The sequence below is a fragment of the Chlorocebus sabaeus genome, chromosome 13 (genome assembly GCF_047675955.1).
Source record: "Chlorocebus sabaeus isolate Y175 chromosome 13, mChlSab1.0.hap1, whole genome shotgun sequence".
Classification (NCBI taxonomy): Eukaryota; Metazoa; Chordata; class Mammalia; order Primates; family Cercopithecidae; genus Chlorocebus; species Chlorocebus sabaeus.
In genome coordinates, this window is record NC_132916.1 from 96,292,002 (window position 1) to 96,310,311 (window position 18,310).

Consider the following 18,310-nt stretch of genomic DNA (forward strand, 5'->3'; position numbering starts at 1 on the left):
TCTACCAAAATTTTGTTGTCACATTTGTTGTGTTTTTTAGAGTCTGCCAATTCATTGAATTTTGATAAATGCCAAAGGAGAATGCTTTTCTTTCTTCATTTTTTAAAGTTAAGAGAATAGAACTTTGGAAATTGTCTCACTGGCAGCCTTTATCTAATTTCAAAGTAATAGGAACCTAAAATACTCCAAAGCTCAGAAACATAATTTTGTGGATATAAATACATTCATATCACCATCTACTAAGGTGTGCTTAGCTTTCATATGATAAGGTACTGTTCCAACACGTATGCCAATATCCTAGGTTAGTGGAAAGCAGTTATCTCGTAAGTGTTTTATAAACAAACAGATTAACAGAAAGGTCATGCACATTCCAAAGAGAAGAAAATAGGTTTTCATAGTTTAATGAATTACATACAAATTCCTCGAACCAGCCTTTTAAACTCTTCACAGAATGGCCCCAGTTTACCTTCCTAACCTTGGCTTCCTCTACCAATATCCTAAGCTCCCAGCAAACGGCACCACCCACTGTTATTCAGACATTTGTGCTTTTCAGTATTCCTCTCTTGACTCATCCAGTCTTTTACCCAGAGTGCTTTTGCCTCCCCAAATGCAAATTGTAAAGGTCCCATCCATTCTTCAAGCAGCATTTTGAATACCACTCACTTAACTGAGTCCTCTCCAGAAGCTCCCCATCTTGTGAATTTCCATGGCTGGTTGAGTATAATTTCTGAGTTTGTCAATTTTGTTTTGTATTTAAGTGGGTTGGATGTCTGTTTCCTCCCTCTTTCTAGATTGCAAATTTTTTAGAAATCATTTTGGAATCTGTATCAATTCTAGTGCCTAGCATATGGTAAGGGCTCAATACATACTTTTTCAAATGAATTGGGTTAAACCAAGACATTTTTGCCATTTGTCAAATGAGGCACATTGAAAGCTGAACTTGTATAGTGTGGAATCTGAGGAATAAAGATAAATACCAGAGACATTAAAAGTGAAGGAAAAGGCCTTGGAGACTTATTAAATGTGGAAAGCAAACACTCTTATGCTCTCTCTCTTATTTTATTTTAAATTGCTGCACTTATATAACACAATTTTGTTGCCTAGAATGAAGTTCTATATGGGAAAGAACTTTAAGTCACCACTGTATCCTCAGCACATAGTCATTGGTGCAAGACAGATTTTAGATGCCCAATAATATTTGATGAGTGAACAAATTAATTGATAAAGATGCAAAGCTGTCCAGCTAGAAGGACAGAATTATTACCAACAGATTAGAAAACCAAGGACAAGGGATAAGTTTGGAGAGTATGGTGACTTCAGCTTTTTAGAGATGCATAGATGAGCACCCAAGTAGAGAACACAGAGAAAGCAACTGAAAATTGGCATTGGACTTTCATTCAAAGAGTCAGACTGAAATATATAGTTTTGGAACTTACAAATTAGTTATAATTGCTGACACCATCATGTTCGATGGGATTCTGAAGAGGAAAATGTAGGGAGGTCTGTCCAAGCTATATCATTGGGGAGTACTTCTGTGGAGGTACAGGGCTGAAAGCCCAATAATGAGACCCACTGGTAAAAGGGAAAAGGCAAGGATATTTTATATCCTTTTCTTGACTAACCACTCTGCTATATATGATATTTTTGAATTTCTTTTTTTCCTTGGTTTTACCATTTTGTACTGGTCCTTATTTTCCATACTAAATGTTATAGATTTTTTTATTTCCTAAAACGTATCAGTATTTGATAGACTTGGATGTGGGCTAAAACAAGTAAAATATGGCATATGAAGCATTAATATAAAGACCAGAAGCTGAATCACAGATTGTTATAGCCGTATGGGTCCTGCTTTGGATTCAAATAATTAATAGAATAAACTCGGATTGCATCAGATGGTTCTTAATAGTTGCTTATGCAGAAACTTCCTGAAAGAGTTTTAGTTAACTTAAAGTTGATATGAATGGCAGCTTTTGCTACACAGAGATCAAAGGAGCAAAGAGGTTTCACTGGATTCTAGCAGGCCAAAGAATACTTGGAATGCAGGTTCCACTCTGGATAACTCATTTTAAAGGGATGCAAACAACTCCCGGGCCTCCGGGTAAGTATGGTGGGGCCATGGGAGGAGTTCGGAAACCATAAAGAAAGATTGAATAAACTGTCACCCTGAAGAAAAAAAGATTTAGGAAGAACTAGGGGTTGTCTTTAAATATTTGAACTAGTCACGTATAAAGAATTGAATTTATTCTCCACTGCTCCAGAGGGCAGACATAGGATCAGCCAGTGGAAATTACAGGAAGGCAGACACAAGTTAAGAAAAAACTCCCAAATATTTGGATCAATCTGTAAATGGAATGAGTTATCTGGTGAGTTAATGAGCAACTGAATTAAGTGATCTCAAAGTCTCTTCATCTCTAAGAGTTAATGATTTATGTTCTTCCAAACCATGTCTAATTTATGTAAAGAGAACCACTATTAACCTGGTATGAACATCCTTTCAGTGTTTTCCATGAATATTGACATATATTATTTATTCATAAAATTCATACTTTTTCTTAATCAAATAAGGAGTATTCTGTGCATACTACATTATAATCTTATTTTTTTCACTTAACATATAGTAAACTTTTTCTATGTCATTACATATTTTACATCCTGACTTTTATGGGCCACATTGTATGGATGCTCCATAATTGTGCAGCCAGCCTCCTATTTTGGGGCACTTACATTATCTCCAATTTTTTTAAGGATTATAAATAACGTATGTAATAAACCTTCATAATTTCTGTTCAGCAAAAATAGAACAGGTTTCATGAATACATCAAACAAACCAAAACTCAAACTAAATAAATGAACTAACTCACTCTTGACATTTTAAAAGCATTTAATTTTCCTTATAATTTCCTTAGCCTAAAAACATTTTGAGGCAGGAATTTTGGCTTTTAAATGTTCTATGGGAAACATATCATTCTTTGTATGTGTTGGGTTTTTTGTTGTTGTTGTTGTTGTTACAAAATTGTCCCCTTCATGTTAAGATTGCCTCAAGGTACAAGTACAAAACATTAAACATTTAAATATATAAAGCAGAACACTTGTCTGGCAGCATAATCATTGTTAATGACAATATGAATGTATAATAATGATTTTTGAAAATGTAGGAGAAAACCCTAGGTTAGTTTTTAGTATATAGGATATGAAGTATTTTAAATTACAGTTCAGCATAATAAGTAAGAGTACCACACATGACCATACTAGACACAAATTGCATTTTTTTAAAATAATGCCGTTTATGTTCCCTATTTATTTCATTCCACGATGCTGAGATAAGTGCACTGAAAGCAAAACGCTTAATTTAAGAGAGTTTTTGGACCAAAGATAAAAAAATAGGTGTGGGTAAGTATGAACACATTTGAAATGGTTTCCCTTTGCGAATAATTATCATTTTTGTCAATTCAAGTCCTTTTATTTTTGTGCCTTATGATTTAGTTTGACAAGTGCGTATGGGAAATAATTTATTTGCAAATAAAGCCCTTTAGCATTTATAATGTAGACATAAGCCCAAAGCTGGACCCAGTCTGATTTTTCCAAAGAATAAAAAAAAAAAATTAAGGCAGGCTACTCTTATAGAAATCTCTAAAGATAATTAAGGAAGACCAAAGACTTGAGGTGGCGAAATCTCGTTTTCTGAGAAGGCTTTCCCTGGCTAAGCATTCACTGAAGGAAACAGGGTGGCAAAGAAAGGAATCTCAAAACAAAAAGACACCTGGGAAAGCTTTAAAAGGACCTGTTCTAAGACTGTGAGGCAGCCTTACCTGAATCATATAGTCAATTTATTTAGGGTAATTTAATATTTTTAAGAACTCTCATTATTTGAGACTATATAACCCAGAGTAAATCTTCAGCATGCTCTACCCCTGGTGGAAAGGGGCAATCCCTGTGTTGCCATGGGAATCAGACTTTTAGTACTTGGCTTCTGAGGTGACTTGTATTTTTTGGTGTATTTTTTCAGCTTGAGGAGACTGTCTTGCAAACAGCATTCTCTAGGGACCTGGCACCAGGAGATTTTCCCAGCATACCCTGTGGCGTTTGTCAAACTTAGAAAGAAGAGATGCCACTGACCCTGTTCTCACTTCATAGAACCCAGTCATTGTGACAGTGACTGGACAGCAGCAGAGGAGAGGGTTCTGGGCATAGACTATTTGGGCATAGATTTATACCTTAAAAATGTTGGAAAAGGAAGAAAGTACAGAAATTAGAAGAAGAAGAAGAAAAAGAAAAAAGGGACAAAATGAAGAACAAAATATGTTACCTCAAGGTATAGTAATAAATTACCCATACCCAAAGAGAAGGCTGGCTTTTTCCTTGGGCCCTGGGAGGTACTCTCTAACCCCTTAGAATGTCATGTCTTTGTCTATCTGAGGGACTTGGGCCATACCAACAGTCTAACAGTGTGCTTTTGGTGGGGCTGGAGACTGAGGTCAGACACATGGGTGATCAACCAGGTCTGTTTGACTAAGCCCCAGTAAAAACTCTGGCCACCAAGCCGTGGATGAGCTTCCCTGGTTGGCAGTACTCTGTGCATATTGCCTCACAACATTACTGGGAAAGCTAATGCTATCCACAGTATGCTGGAAGAGAACAATCAGTTCTTTGTTGGGGACTTTTCTGAACACTGCCCTATGTATCACTTCCCTTAACTGATTTGATTCTGTAACCTTTCATTGTGATAAATCAAAACCATGAATATAACAGCTTTCAGTGAGTTCTGTGAGTCCTTCCAGTGAACTATGGAAACTGAGGGTGGTCTCCAGGAACCCTGGAATTGCGTTTGGTGTCAGAAGTGAGGGTGATTTTGTGTACTGCTTCCTGACTTTTCACTCAGGATAGCAACTCAGTTCTCTCCACTGTTCTTCATGATCACCCACCTGTGAGCTTTGCCACCTTCTCCTCCTCCACATCTCTTTGGCACCCACCCACCACCTACAACCGAGCACACCCACTACTCTATAAGATTGTGCCACCAGAAGATTCCTCCTTAACCTCCCACCATCCCCCTCTAGGAGAAATTGTCTGCCGTGGCTCTTTATGACTTCTCTCATACATGAATATACTGTCATTACTCAGGCCGTTCCCTTGCTTTAAGTGTCCCCTCCTCCCTCATCCCATCTAAATGCCACCTGTATATACACTTAAGAAAGGGGAAAACGGCAATATCTTGGAAATTTTATTTGAAATAAATCCGAGGTTAATTATAGGTCAATCCAAAAATATGGTTGGAGTACAAGGAGAGGCGCAATAGTCTACGGTGGGAGGTAATATCATAGAAACAATACTGGGTATCACCAGCCAAAAATTCTTTTGTCTTTTTCAGAATAAATCTAAAGTGTTATTTTATTCTACTAAGGGTCTCATTACCCAAATGATGAGTTTTGTGATTAGTTCTGTGTGTTCACAACCAGCATTATCCTCACATGTAGACAATTGGATGACGGTAGAAGAATGTTTGGAACTTCTCCTGTTGTATGTTAATATTTCAGGATTTGAGGTCTCTTTATTACAAAAGTACAAATTGATTGAAACATAATTTGTTCTACTGTTTTCTGAATGTATTCTTTGCTTTTTTCTCCTTTTCATTAAGTATTCATTAAGTAATACAATGAAAATACAGATTTATGCAGTTGAAACTCAATAATGCCAAAACATATAAATATGCAAACTACCTAGAACCATCACAGTTTTGGGGTTGCTGATGGGACCATCATGATAATTCCTTGGCCACTTGCCATAATATGCACAGCTCTGTACCTAGGGCTCAAGTGGGGCCAGTAACATCAGAGACGGGTCATTTGCAGTCCAGAGGATATACTGTCACTCCCAGCTGGAAGTGGGGTGACAATATACTGCTGCAAACCATCCTGTAATGGTTTTATGCTATAATTTGGATATATAATTTATAATAAAATTATAGTTATAATGGTAGAGTTACATAATGGATAATAATTTCAAGGGTTTTTTTGTGTGTGAACAATTCCATATCTGGCTCGCTTTCAGTGTTTCAGTTCCTTAATAAATGATCTGTACTTATTTGTTCACTAACAAAGGATCTTTATGATATTTTTGAAAGTCTTTTTTCACCTCTGTGGTGAAATGAAAGTTCTTAAAATGTCATGTTCTGGCTTGAGTAGGGTGTTTACAGATTTTCTTGCGGCCCTTTCATCTCAATATAGTCAAGGCAGAGAGACACCTAAAAGAAGGTTACTCTGCCTTGGATATACTGGAAGTTCTGATTGGCAGCCACCCCCTTGTACTTAGGCAAGACCCAGTTCCTCAGCCTGGAGAAGAAGCTGTAACACAGCACACAGCTCTTTCACCTCCTTGCACTTCAGAGCTGCTCCTGAGTTCACATGTCCTTAGGCAACTGTCAGGTTTATCAGATAATATATGAACAGCTGTCAGCTTTTTGCTAAACTCACCACAGCCTCAAACACAGTTCAATCTTACTCTCTCTCCAGGGGCTCTTTCTGTCATATTGCTTTCCCCCACCAGCATCAGCTGCCCTCTTCCTTCTCCTGCACCTGACCAGCCTCTTCCACACCTTTGACATCATGTGTTTCCCACCCAAAATGATGCCTTTTACTCACCCCTTCTAAAAAACCTAGCAGCCCTTCAAAGCAAGCCCTAATGACCTCCTCCATTAGGAAGACCCCTCTGCTAAAACTCCTTCTAATTTTAGTTTCTCGCCTCCCTAACCTCCCGGTGAACTTACATTCGTATGCTCATAAAGTGTTTAGTTGGAAGGACTTTGAAGGACTTTCAATTCAACATCCCTCTGAATGCAGGGCTTCATCCCAGCTCATGTCTGAATTGGAAAAGGAAACACATTGCCCTCCTAGACTACCGGTCTGACTTTGGGCAGCTCTCTTATTAGGAGTTCTCCTTTACATTGAGCAACAGTCTGCTACTCTGCAACCCTTGGGTTTTTTTCTCTAAGGCAAAATCAAATACAATAAAGTCACAATTTTTTTTTTTTTTGGTAAGGGTTTGTTTTTAAAGTAAGCAGATAAGATGGATTCAAAATTACTCTTGAAAATACCAGTCATGGGCCGGGCGTGGTGGCTCACGCCTGTAATCCCAGCACTTTGGGAGGCCAAGGCTGGCAGATCATGAGATCAGGAGACTGAGAACATCCTGGCTAACACGGTGAAACACCATCTCTACTAAAAATACAAAAAATTAGCCGGGCGTAGTGGCGGGCACCTGTAATCCCAGTTACTCGGGAGGCTGAGGCAGGAGAATCACTTGAGCCCAGGAGGTGGAGGTTGCGGTCAGCCAAGATCGCACCACTCCAGCCTGGGCGACAGAGCGAGACTCTGTCTCAAAAAAATAAAGAAATAAAAATAAAAATAAAATACCAGTCATGTCTATGGCCATACCACACTGAACATGCCTGATCTATGGGATCCATAAAATACCAGTCACTACCCAGAAATTGTAATAAATACTGTTTTTCATATATAGTACCTTCTTTTAGAGTGTCCATCATGGTTAGTTTTTTCTCCATTTTTAGAATAGATTTCTATTTATTTGGCTGCATTGTAGATATAGTTATTGACTTGCAATTTAAAGGCTACTTATATATAAAAACTTGTTTTTAAATACTATAATCATAATAACATAGAGATACTGACAAGATGAAAGGCAGGGAACTAAGGTCATTGAGGTAATAGCAGGTATATGTTCACTCCAGGAGACATCTACTCCCTCTCATACATTCCAGGCTTCAACTAATTAACAGTACGTCTTAGCAATCCCCAATTATTTTTGTTACTTTGGTCACTTTGATGATCTCCACTGTTTATTACTGCTCCTCCATGTTTTCACTCCTTTACCAGACAACTCTGATGTGAATGTTACAAACGTCTTGGTTTCCTGACAAAGGACATTGTTTCAGGTTTAGAGATGTCGAATTGAGGGGAAGAGTAGGATCATCAAGCAGATTGTCTAGGAGGACAATAGTCAGTTAAAGTTCAAGCAAAAGATCAAAACTGAAAATCTAGAATGTTGGAGTCACTCTCAGGAAGGTGACAGTCTTGGCCTCATGATTAAATTATGCAATTTCTTGGGCAGGGACTGCTTCATATATTTCTCAATCCTCACAGGATGAAAGCAGCTCAGCAAGCCCTAAACAAATAGTTGTTAGATGATATTTCAATCTAAATTCTAGGGAACCCAGAATGTAAAACCAAGTAATTTAGAAAGAAAGGGGGCGTATATTTGAGCAAGTTACATTTTTATGAACAATACAATCGCTTTTTTCTCCATACCATCTGCAAACAGGCATGCATGCCTGCACATGCACACTCTGCCCACACAGCCCTTGGAAACTGGTATCTGCAGAATTCTTCAGGTGCAAGGAGCGGGGATGTGGTGAGGGGCAGATGAAGAAGTCCTCAGGCTCCCCACCCAACCTCCAGGAGAGCAGTTCTGTGTTTAATCTCTTGTTCACATTGAACCTCTCAGGCTCCCCACCCAACCTCCAGGAGAGCAGCTCTGTGTTTAATCTCTTGTTCACATGGAACCTCCCGGTAAGACTTTCTTGGATGAAAAGTTCCGAGAAGAAGGAGAGGAAGGGTAAGAGGGAGGGGGAAGAAGTGAAGGAGCTAGAGGAGAAGGAGGAAAAGATTAAAACCAGCATTCTAGCCTACAGCAGGAGACCAGTACAAAAGAGCCATCTGGGCACGAGAGGTCTCTAGGCTGGGACTATCTAAGCCATCATTTTTAGGGTGAACAGCTAAAAGATTCAACCTGCTTCTTGTTTCCACTCTACTCATCACAACCCTCATTTTTTTTACATTTTATTATTTACATATACATTGTTGAACTGACAGCATTACTACGGGATACCACTGCATGAGAGAAAGCAAGAAGATAGCTCTGCCAAGCCTATTTTCCCACTTTGTAAAAACTAAAGGATTTTTCTCTTTTTAGGGTCTGTGTAATGGCAGAGAAGTCTTCAGAATATACCTAATCTATGGTTGCTATTTAGTGAAAATTCCAAATGTCCCTCTTCAGTATATACACAGAATACATACACAACAACTGGATGGGTGGTGGGAAATGAAAAGAGAAGATTGAGCAGGTATGAGTACAGGCAGGACCTGAGGGCATGGCTGAGGGCAGGCCAGGTAGGTGACTTACCTAGCTGGAGTGACAAGTGGCAGATGAAGCTGGAAAGTGAACAAACACGGGGAGCCCCTGAATGCCCAAATGAACAATTTGGACTTTATTCCTTAGGCAATGAAGGACATCATTTTTTCTCTTTTTATTTTTCTTTTTAATTATTATACTTTAAGTTCTAGGGTACATGAGCATAACGTGCAGGTTTGTTACATATGTATACTTGTGCCATGTTGGTGTGCTGCACCCATCAACTCGTCAGCACCCATCAACTCGTCATTTACATCACGTGTGACTCCCAGTGCAATCCCTCCCCCCATCCCCGCTCCCCGTGATAGGCCCCGGTGTGTGATGTTCCCCTTCCCGAGTCCAAGTGATCTCATTGTTCAGTTCCCACCTATGAGTGAGAACATGCGGTGTTTAGTTTTCCGTTCTTGCGATAGTTTGCTGAGAATGATGGTTTCCAGCTGCATCCATGTCCCTACAAAGGACACAAACTCATCCTTTTTTATGGCTGCATAGTATTCCATGGTGTATATATGCCACATTTTCTTAATCCAGTCTGTCACTGATGGACATTTGGGTTGATTCCAAGTCTTTGCTATTGTGAATAGTGCCACAATAAACATATGTGTGAATGTGTCTTTATAGCAGCATGATTTATAATCCTTTGGGTATATACCCAGTAATGGGATGGCTGGGTCATATGGTACTTCTAGTTCTAGATCCTTGAGGAATCACCATACTGTTTTCCATAATGGTTGAACTAGTTTACAATCCCACCAACAGTGTAAAAGTGTTCCTATTTCTCCACATCCTCTCCAGCACCTGTTGTTTCCTGACTTTTTAATGATTGCCATTCTAACTGGTGTGAGATGGTATCTCATTTTGTTTTTGATTTGCATTTCTCTGATGGCCAGTGTTCTTTTTTTTTTTCTTATTTAAGGAGTAATCAGATGGGTGCACTTAGAGGATTAATCTGATGGAGGCAGGTGGGTTAGTAGGCCGACTCAACTCATGAGTTGTTTCTGTTGTTAACCTGCTTGGGCCTTGGTTTCCAAATCTCTAAAATTCGGATAATGCTACTTTCATAGGATTGTAGTGAAAATTAAAGAGTAGCTGTTGTTGCCATTACTGATGTAGAGACTATGTGGCAGGAAATTATGCATACAATCTCTGACATTAGACTGCCTGGGTTCAAATCCTAGCTCTGCTTGTAAACTCTATGACCTAAATAGAGATGATAAGAAGAGTACCTACATCTTAGGACTATTGTGAAGGTTAAGGTTAATAAATGTGAGGTGTTTGGTAAGTACAATGCCATTGTCCAAGTGAGAGATATAATTAGGATATTGCCAGTGGGAATGGAAAGGAACAATTAAATTCAAGCAACATTGTTGAGATAAAATATGATGACAATTGTATGTGAAAGGTAAGAAAGAGTTAAGAGAACAGTGTGATTGTCTTCATAATGACGGAGACAGTGGTGCTATTAACAAGAACAGAGTCAGCAGGAGCACAAGCAGGCCTCGGAGGACAATTCATGAGTTTGTTTGGGGGTTAAAAATGAGTATACTTACAAGATATCCATATAGAGCTACTTTGCAAGTGGTCGGCATTGCAGGACTGGAACTGAAGGACAAGGCAAAGACTGGATACCTAGGACCAAGGTGTTTATGTGATAACATCAGTGGTTGCTTTTATGACCTTAACTGAGACCATCAAGAAGAGAATAAAGAAAAACAAGTTATGGCAGAAGGTATAAGTTTTGGGAAGTTTAGAAAAGTCTCTTTTATATCTTGTTTTTAATGTATACAATGTTATTTTTCCAGCATATTTCACCAACAGCTGGGAGGCTGGGAACAATGGCTCCTGCCTGTAATCCCTGCCCTTTGGGAGGCTAAGGCCAGAGGATTGCTTGAGGCCAGAGGTTCAAGACCAGCCTGGACAACACAGTGAGATGCCATCCCTCCAAACAATTTTTAAAAAATTAGCCAGGTTTTGTAGTGCGTGCCTATAGTCCCAGCTATCTGGGAGGCCGAAGAGAGATGATCGCTTGCGCCCAGGAAGTTAGGGCTAGAGTAAGCTGTGATATTGCCACTGCACCCCAACCTGGGTGACAGAACAAGAATGGGGAGCTAATTTTTAGGAACTTTTCAAGTTATAAAAGTTACTCTCATTTACTGTAAACTGTTCATAAATACAGGATAATGAAAGAGGAGGACTAATAATGATTCCAAGCCCCACTATTAACATTTAGAAGTATTTCCTTCCAAATAACTGTACTTTTTTCTTGCTCAATAGGAATTATACTATTTAAATAGTTTGTATTGTATTTTTTTTTTTTTCACTTAGAAGTAGTATGATTCTCTCGTGAGAATTTTCTCCTGTTGTTAAGGATTTTAAAGAAGTGAGGAAGCAGGATATTTCCCTGACCCCTTTGTGGGACTTGGGACAGGGGTGCCTTGTTTACTCAGCCCGCTGCTCTCAGCTCCTCGCAGGAGGAAGCACGCAAGCGAACGAGGTGGGAACTGGAGTGCTGGAACCAGTTGACCACTTCAGTGCCAGCGGGATCAAACTTCACTCACTCTGACCTGCCTCATTGTACCCCTTGCTGGAGGGGGCACACAGGTGAGTGGGTGCAGGAGTCAGAGCTAGCACTTTTGGGCACGGGCGCGAGCGAACTCCGTGCAGGCGCTGCAGCATCTAGTTGGGGGTGCCTGAGACCCCTGAAGCCCCAGAGGTTGTGTTACTGGGCTTTTTTGGCTCTGCCATCTGCGGATGGCTTAAGTGTTAACAGCTCAGTGGGCCCTCTGCCTTTTCGCCTGAGGCAGCGGCCTTCCGCCAGTGAGGGCAAAGGGCCTGTGTGACAGCCTTTTGTATCCATACTCTTGGCTCCCAAGCCCTTTTCCAGTGTCCAGGAAAAATGAAGTTGCATGAGCAAACTGAAGGGTGGTAAATACAGGGAATTTTATTGCTGATGGAAGTGACCCTCAGTGGGAAAGGGAGGTGAAAAGGGGATGGGATGGGTGGGTAATCTTCCCCTCAGGTCCAGAAGTCCAGCCATCTCTGGTTGGACTCTTCTCTGAAATTACACTGTCAAGCTGTTCCTGTGAAGTTGAGCCACTTCTCTCTGATGTCCAGCCATAGTCCCTGACATCCAACTTTATAGGCACACCGTGGGGCAGGGTAGGGCCAGGGGTGACTTAGGAAAAGGCAATATTCAAGCAGGAAAACAGGGATAATATCTCACTTTGGGCTGCAGTCTCAGGCTTTTTGTCTTGAGAGTGGGACTTCACTAGGGACCTGTCCTTCTCTGCCTAGAATTCGTCTCACCCCTCTCCCTGTCGGTATCACGATGAATGGTTGCATAGTGCCCACACACACATTCCTTGAGACTGAGAATCAAACATGTGATCAAAGGTACCTAATCATTTTTAGTTGAACTTCAGAGGGAAGAGTAATAGCTAGGATTTCCTGTGACATTACACCTTCCATCTTGGGGCTGGGCTAAAGCTCCCTCACTCTAAGGAAATATAATCACAATGTAAAACATTTAAACTGCAATTAAAAAGAATGGCTGGAGGCCGGGCGCGGTGGCTCAAGCCTGTAATCCCAGCACTTTGGGAGGCCGAGACGGGCGGATCACGAGGTCAAGAGATCGAGACCATCCTGGCTAACACGGTGAAACCCCGTCTCTACTAAAAAATACAAAAAAAAAAAAAAAACTAGCTGGGCGAGGTGGCGGCGCCTGTAGTCCCAGCTACTCGGGAGGCTGAGGCAGGAGAATGGCGTGAACCCGGGAGGCGGAGCTTGCAGTGAGCTGAGATCCGGCCACTGCACTCCAGCCCAGGCGACAGAGCAAGACTCCGTCTCAAAAAAAAAAAAAAAAAAAAAAAAAAAAAAGAATGGCTGGGAGGCCAGATGCAATAGCTCATGCCTGTAATCCCAGCCTTTGGGAGGCTGAGAGTGAGGCTGGAGGATTGCTTGAGGCCAGGAGTTCAAGACCAGCCTAGGCAACATAGTGAGGTCCTATCTCTTCAAAAAAGTTTTTAAAAATTAGCCAGATATAGTAGTGCACACCTGTAGTCCCAGCTATTTGGCAGGCTGAGGAGAGATGTTCACTTGAGAACAGGAGGTTGAGGCTACAGTGAGCGTGATCTTGCCACTGCACTCCAACCCGGGTGACAGAACAAGACCCTGTCTGCAACCAAAAATAAAATAAGAGCTGTCAACAAAATCAAGTGTGTTATTCACACTCAGTCTTTGCCGATTAGAATTGCAACCCAGAAAAAAAGTATTAGTGTTTGGAAGCCACATTATGTACTTGTAAGAAAGGTGCTTTCTTGCTTTTGGCCAAAAGGACTCTGCACATTAGCATTATAGTAAAGACTTGATCTCAAGATGTTTTCATCCTGGCCAGGCACATGTGATCACTTTGCATGTCATTTACAGCAGTAGTATGTGGAAAAAAAGTGTTGATTTTATTTACTTTATTATCAGAATCTCACAAGCTAAACGGTCTATTCAGTTGGGAGGAATTGATAAAGGTATTTCCTTAGGCTTATAAATTTGAGTTATCTGCAAAGGTATAATACATCAGCTTCTCCCATTAAGTCTCTTTATCAAAACATCTTCCTTCGTTTACTCACCAGTAAACAGAAGAAGGTGAAGTTAAAACTTTGTTGGTTTCTGATAATAAAACACACAGGCCAAACTATAGGAGGAGATGCACATTCTCCTTGAATTCTGCTTCACCTGCCTGACAACAAGATGAATCTCTCAGCTAGCACGTGGGATGTGTTTTCCAAATTATTTCTCTTTAGTAGATGCTACAGAATTGCTCTGACAACACACGTAAGTCTGGCTTGTCAAAAGAAGAGGAGAGAAAATTATAATCAAAATGAATTCAGAATCCAAGGAAATTATATTTCTCCATCTCTCTTTATCAATGTTGTATGGGATTCATGGAGCTCATTTGGTGCAGAAGGGAAGATGACTGTTTCAAAGAATGGGACACACCAGAGTTTTTGACTGAAGCATGAATTTGCTTCACAACCAAAGAATGTTTAATGGATAGTGATATTTTCTCTATTGAAATTCCAATAAAAATACAAGAATTTAGAAGAACATACAAAACAAAAGGAAATAAAAAACTTGAGAAAAAGCCTTACTTCAAAAGGGAGTTTAACATTTCCTTGTATTCCTGCCTTTTGCCATGAGAAGAATGTTCGTTGATTGTCTGCTGGTCCAAGGAAGATGAGTGACTTGTGTAGCAGACCTGGTCCCAACCCGCAGCCTGAGGCAAGTCTAATCAATCCACAGGTGCAGAGTGAGAAATAAATGCTTATTGTTGTATAACATTGAGATTTTGTGCTTGTTTGTTATGCAGTGTTATTGTGGCAGTGGCCCGCTAATGCAGCGTGTATTTTACTAGTATTGTTTCAAACTCTTTTTACACATTAGGTCATTTAATCCTCAGAACAACCCTATGTGGTAAGTACTAGTATCATCTCTACAATGCAGAAAGCTGAGACACAGAAGGTAATGAACTTGTTAACGCTCCATAGCAGGAAGTGGTGGAGCACTGGAAGGCAAGCTGCAGGCCCAGGGCCTGGGTTCTCGTGTGCTGCCCCCATCACACACTGCTCACGCTTCCACTCCCTCTCTGAAAATTCTTACTCACGCGAAGCTCACTTGCCCCAGGTTAGCAGGTGCTAAGTTTACCTTGTTTCTCCAATCGTTTACATAGTGATCTATTTATTTGTTCGTATACCTTCTAGAAAATTTGAAGAACAATGGAATCATATGAAATGTCATTTGATAGGTTAAAACAGTCAAATATTACTAGCCTCATTTGATTCAACCTACCCTGCCACACATTTTTTAAGTAATATCTAAATTTTTCCATTCTAGATTAAATTGTTATAAAGATGGTAACTTCAAGAATATTGAAAATTCTGAATTTTCAAATAAAAATCCATCATACTGTTAATGTATCCAATGGAATCTAAATACCACAGTTTTTAAAATTGAGGTACAAGTCACATAACATAAAATTCACCATTTTAAAGTGTACAGTTCAGTGGCTTTTAGTACATTCACAACATTGTAGAACCATCACCTCTATCTGGTTCCAAAACATTTTCATCATCCCAAAAGAAACCCTGTATCTATTAAGCAGTCATTCTCCATTCTCTTCATCTCCCATCCCTTGGCAACCACTAATCTGCTTTCTGTTTCTGTGGATTGGCCTATTCTAGACATTTCATATAAATGGAATCATGTAACATGTGGGTTTTTGTGACTGGTTTCTTTCACTTAGCATAATGTTTTTGAGGTTCATCCATGCTATAGTACTTACTGATACTTCATTTCCTGTAATGGCTGAATAATATTCATTGTATAGTTATATCAATTTTTTTTTTATCCTTTCATCAGTTGATGTACATTTGGGTTGTTTCCACTTTTATTTATTATTAATAATGCTGCTATGAATGTTCATGTACAAATTTTTATGTGAACATATGTTTTCAGTTCTCTTGAGTGTATACCCAGGAGTGGAATTGCTAGGACATATGCTGAGATTTGGCTGCTTTTCTTGATTAAGTGTTCCCCTGGTTGTTGTAAGCTTTTGATTACATTCCAGGGTTCTGAAAAAGTTGATTTTGACCGTTGTGCCATTTTATGCATTGCTTTTGTGGAGGGACAGACTTTTGGAATTCATACTCTGCCATTTTTGCTGATACCTCACCTACCAGAGTAACCTGATGCCCATCTTCATCCATTTACAAAAACACATTTGTGGAAAAAAACTCAGAAAAGTCAGAAATTTTACATTGTTTCTTTTTTTCTGTCTTGAACTTACATATTCATTCTTTTTTCTCTGTAGAATTTTATCCTAATGAAATATGTTTGTGCTTAAAAGTCTTTTATTAATTACTGTATAATCTCTCTGGATATATATAAATTAAATTTTAAAATTCTTTGACTATATGCTCTTGCTATCGAAAAATTTCCCCTGGATTAAATTGTAATTATAATGTTATTATAATGCATCATTAATTTAAATATATTAAACATTTGATCATTCCTATCATATTTTTTGGAAACATCTGAAATGAATGGAGCATTCCCTTCCTTTCAGTTTATGTACCTTTGGATGAATCACTTATTGCTAAAATGAGGCAGGGCTCAGACTGTGGAAATCTCATTTACATAAATAAGTTAACAAAATAGAAAAAGTTTAATTATAATGATGTCACTCATTTCTGTAAACATCAGCTGAATTGGATCAGCCAAAAACACATTATAATAAATAATAATTTTATTTTAATTTTGTAGGTGTTGGATATCTTCTATTTATCCTTCTAGATCTATACCATCCTCTTCTACCTTACTTCCTACCTGGAAGCTGACCTGTATGGACTATATCAGCATGCTTGCCTTCTTGCTTCTAGCTGGATTTTACCAATGAGTACCTCTTGGCAGGAGATTAGAGGAAGAGAAGAGACAGCTATTTATTCTCCCAGCTCCTTCCCTGAAAAATTACATTCGCTTTCAAGGTAATCCTATCTATACTATCTCCTTCTGGGTTCTGGTAAACTCTCCCTTATATCCTGTTAGGCCCAAAGATATTGACAACCTTCTTGTTACTATTCTCAGGGTATTACACTATCTTTAGTTTCTTTACATCCTGCTCACATTTGTAAATAGTTTATTTATTACACATATCTTGACCTTTTACCTAATACATGCCATGTGTTTCTTGCCATGTGGCCATGGGTGGTCGCTGTGACTAATTCAGTCCATCAGTGGGCAATACTGTTATGCTCCTCTTCAATTCTGTTAAAAGAAAAAAAATATATACCACCTAACTTGTGAAAGGATTTGTTGGACCAGCACTTGTCCAATATGGTAGCCACTAGTCACATTTGGCTAAATTTAAATTAACTGAATGAAATAAAATTTGAAATTTAACTCTTGGTCACATAAACCATATTTCAAGTTCTCAATATTCACCTGTGTCTAGTGGCTACAACATTGGACAGGGAAGACATACGACATTTCCATCATTGCAGAAAGCAATGCTTTAGACTAGTATTTGTACAGTAAATATGCAATTTAAAATCTACACGGGGACAACATTTATAGTTTTGAAAACCATTTACAAAATGAAAATGATTTTTCTTATATTCATTATCCCATAAAATCATTCCATTCAAAAACTATTTTCAAAAATAAATTTTTTCTTAAAAATTATTAATAGATATTATATATCTGATTTATGTAGACTGAAGTAAAATTTTTGTAAAGTTTATTTATGTTGAGTATTTGAATATTAAAAATAATATAAGCATAACGTATTAGATCGACTTCGAACATAGCTGCTATATTAGTTTCCTCTGACTGCCATAACCAAATACTACAAACGTGGTGACTTAACACAAATTGATTCTCTCACAGTTCAAGGCCGGAAGTCCAAAATCAAGGTATCAGTGCTTCCTTCAGAGGCTCTAAGAGATTCTGTTCCTTGATTCTTTCAGCATCTGACAGATGCCAGCATTCCTTGGCTTGTGACTGCATATGCCTCAATCTTCACATGGTTTTTCTTCTGCCTGTGTGGCTCTCCTTTGTGTGTCCCTTATAGGAGCACTTGTCACTGGATGAGAGCCCACCTGGATGAGACAGGTTGCTATCCTCATCTCAAGATCTTTAACTTAATTACATCTGCAAAGATACCTTTTCCAAGTAAGGTAACATTCACAGGTTCTGGGAATTAGGACATAAGCATTTATTTGGGGGTCACTATTCAACCCACAGTAGGGACCAAGAGTTTTTTGCATATCATATATGCTTGTGGGTTCTCTAATCAAGAGATGAGGGTAAACTGTATCTGGTCTCACCTTGGGACTTGTTTTGACCAATAGAATGCAGCAGACATGACATTCTAGGACTTTTGGGTCCAGGCCTACAATGGCACATAGCCTCTGCTTTTGGTCAGAGGGAAAACCAGCTGCTATGTGAGGAAGTTCACTTATTGTCCCTGAGAGAGTGGCCACATGGAGAGAAAAAACCTCTGAAGCATGAGACACTAGAAGCCCAACCAGCCCCTGAACTGCAGGTAAAAACTGAA

At 39.2% G+C, this 18,310-nt stretch overlaps 1 protein-coding gene and 1 pseudogene across 4 annotated transcripts in view; one reads left to right on the plus strand and one right to left on the minus strand.

Moving 5' to 3' along the window:
* Nucleotides 1–11: 11 nt before the first annotated feature.
* Nucleotides 12–18,310, minus strand: part of LOC140713193 (uncharacterized) — a 229,200-nt gene continuing 210,901 nt past the window's right edge. For all 4 annotated transcript variants that reach the window (XR_012095086.1, XR_012095085.1, XM_073022637.1 and 1 more), the window contains one exon: nt 12–17,019. Coding sequence is in view for 2 of the 4 variants with exons in the window: in XM_073022634.1 (XP_072878735.1) it covers nt 16,973–17,019 (47 nt within the window). In the remaining 2 variants the exon portion in view is untranslated. The remainder of the gene's footprint in view (nt 17,020–18,310) is intronic.
* The window catches only part of LOC140713194 (acyl-CoA-binding protein pseudogene), an 11,312-nt pseudogene continuing 10,017 nt past the window's right edge, over nt 17,016–18,310 (plus strand).